The 2560-nt window shown below is 52.4% G+C and overlaps 1 protein-coding gene across 1 annotated transcript in view; it reads left to right on the top strand.

The window, feature by feature from the left end:
* The first annotated feature begins 2396 nt into the window (after nucleotides 1–2396).
* Nucleotides 2397–2560, top strand: part of LOC103198832 (C5a anaphylatoxin chemotactic receptor 1) — a 75569-nt gene continuing 75405 nt past the window's right edge. The window contains exon 1 of the mRNA XM_007943040.2: nucleotides 2397–2540. Coding sequence (XP_007941231.2) covers nucleotides 2397–2540 — 144 coding nt within the window. The remainder of the gene's footprint in view (nucleotides 2541–2560) is intronic.

Genomic DNA, 2560 nt, shown 5'->3' with positions numbered 1-2560 from the left:
GTTCAAACCCACCAGCTACTCCTCAGAAGGAAGGTTGGGCAATCTGCTTCCATAGAGATACTGCTTTGGAAACCCAAGGAGGGGTGGCTATGAGTCGGATTTGATTTGATGGTAGTGAGTTTGGTTTTTCGGTTTGTGCATATATATATTGGAAGCAGGCCACACCCCTGAGGAAACTCTCTTTCAACTCATTGGCTGGCCATAGCCTTTCTCATCATGGAAGTGATCACATCACATCTCACCAGGAGAATGACTATATCACAGCTGCTTAACCCGCTTAGAATCATGGTCCATCCACCTTGACACACAGCCATGACTTTCACAACATCTGACATCAACAGTGACATCCTTCATTGCACATCTTCTGAACCTGGCTTGAGTTTCTGGCAGCTCCCTGTTGTACTAGTGCAACTGTTTCTCAAGTACCTCCTGCAAAATTTTACTTGCATGTGAAATTAATAATAATGTTCAATAACTTCTGCATTCTGTTGCATCACCTTTCTTTGGAATGACACAGATATGGATCTCTTCCACTTGGCTGGTCCGCTAGCTGTCTTCCAAATTTATTGGCCTATATGAGTGAGTTCTCCCAGAATTGCATCCGTATGTTGGAAGAGTTTAAGTGGTATTCCATCAATTCCTGGAGCCTGTTTTTTTTGCCAGTCCCTTCGATGCAGCTTGGACTTTTTCCTTCAGTCTTGTCAGTTCTTGATCATATGCTACCTCCTGAAATGGTTGAACGTCGACCACTTCCTCTTAATCGGTGACTCTGTACTCCTTCCATCTTCGTTGGATTCTTCCTGCATCATTCAATATTTTGCCCATAGAATCCTTCAGTATCGCAACTGGAGACTTGAATTTTTTCTTCATTTCTTTCAACTTGAAACATGCTGAGTGTTCTCTTCCCTTTTGATTTTCTAATTCTGGGTCTTTGCACATTTCATTATAATCCGTTGCTTCCTTGATCTGCCCTTTGAAATCTGTTCAGCTTTTTTACTTCTTCATTTCTTCCATTCACTTTACCTGCATAGTGGCTAAGGCACTTGACTGCTAACCAGAAGGCTGGTGGTTCAAACCCACCAGCCACTTCCCAGAAGGAAGATGGGGCAATCTACTTCCATAGTGATACTGCCTCAGAAACCCAAGGAGGGGTAGCTTTGAGTCGGGTCCAACTCGACGGCACATGACAACAACAACAACACATTCAAGAGTAAGTTTCACAGTCTCTTCTGACATCTGTCTTAGTCTTTTCTTCCTTTCTTCGTATATGATATCCTTGTTGTGGTCCCACAACTCATCTGGTTTTCTGCCATTAGTGGTCATTGGTGTTCTGGGCTTAGATGTAGGCGTGGACTCAGGCCTTTGGGAGTGGGTTTGGATGTTTGTTTGTTTTAAAAAAAACACTGGTGTGGGACGGCCCGCGGGTGGAGGGCGTGGTCAGAGTTCTGTGCTGGGACCAGGGGAGTAAGGAGGAGGAAAGGGATGAAGCTGGCACTAGACAGGAGAGAGGCAGAGCTGGGCCCAGGGTGGTGGTGGAATGATAGTTTAAGGGGTCATTGGAACTTAGAAAGGGTTGCGTCTAAAGGGATGAGATTGAGACCCAAAGGAGTGCTAAGGTGGGGAGGAGGTCGCTCTAGGTGCCTGGATGCAGCAGGGTCAGGGAGGGAGGCGGGGCTAGGGAGGAGGCGGCTAGAAAATGAGGGAAGAGCCCAGCACTGGGGCGGGGCTCCGGGAGTAACCCGCGAACCCACCAGAAGCTCTGCCGAGAAAGATGAGGCAGTCTAGGGTACTGTACAGGGCAGTTCTGCTCTGCCCAGTAGGGTCGCTGTGAGTCGGAATTGAGTCGAAGGCAGTGCATTTGCTTTTGGTTGGGTGTAACACAAGGACCCCTGGTGGTGCTGTGGTTAAGCGCTCAGCTACAGCTGGAAGTTGGCTCACTAGCCTCTCCACGGGACAAAGATGGGGCATTCTGCTTCTGTAAAGATTACAGCCTTGGAAACCCTGTGGTTCAGTTCTCTGCCTGGTCGGGTCACTATGAGTCAGAATTGACTCCAGGCAGTGGGTTTGGTCTTGGATTTCGGTTGTTGACACCGACAGAGGGTGGCAGGAACCCTGGTCGCTTGCTAAAAGTGATACAGAAGTGCTGGGGCGGAGCCGAGGCCAGAAGGGGCGTGGTTAGAGCGCTGTGGATGGCGGGAGGATGAGCAGGAGGCGGGCCCAGTCCCCGGAGGAGGCCCGCCTACGTGGGGGGCGTGGTCATTCCTGCGGGGGCGGGGCTGGAGGGGGAGCCTTAGAATGAAGAGGCGACCCGCGGCTGCTGGTCCCGGGAGGGGGCGGGCCAGCGCGCGGGGGCGGGGCCTTGAGGGCCTCAGCGCGGGGCTGAGTGGGCTGCGGGGATGCGGGGCACGAGCTGCGTGGGCGGCGGTGGCGAGAGCCCCGGCGGCGCCGGCTTGAGCGAGGGGCCGCGGGGCCGCTGGCTGCGCCTGGCTCCGGTCTGCGCCTACTTCCTCTGCGTCTCGCTGGCCGCCGTGCTGCTCGCCGTCTACTACGGCCTCATCTG

Source organism: Orycteropus afer, unplaced genomic scaffold (assembly GCF_000298275.1).
Source record: "Orycteropus afer afer isolate SDZICR_OR568_19922 unplaced genomic scaffold, OryAfe1.0 scaffold00099, whole genome shotgun sequence".
In the NCBI taxonomy this organism is placed as follows: domain Eukaryota; kingdom Metazoa; phylum Chordata; class Mammalia; order Tubulidentata; family Orycteropodidae; genus Orycteropus; species Orycteropus afer.
Note: the sequence above shows the minus strand (reverse complement) of the source record. Positions and strands in the feature narration are given on the sequence as shown.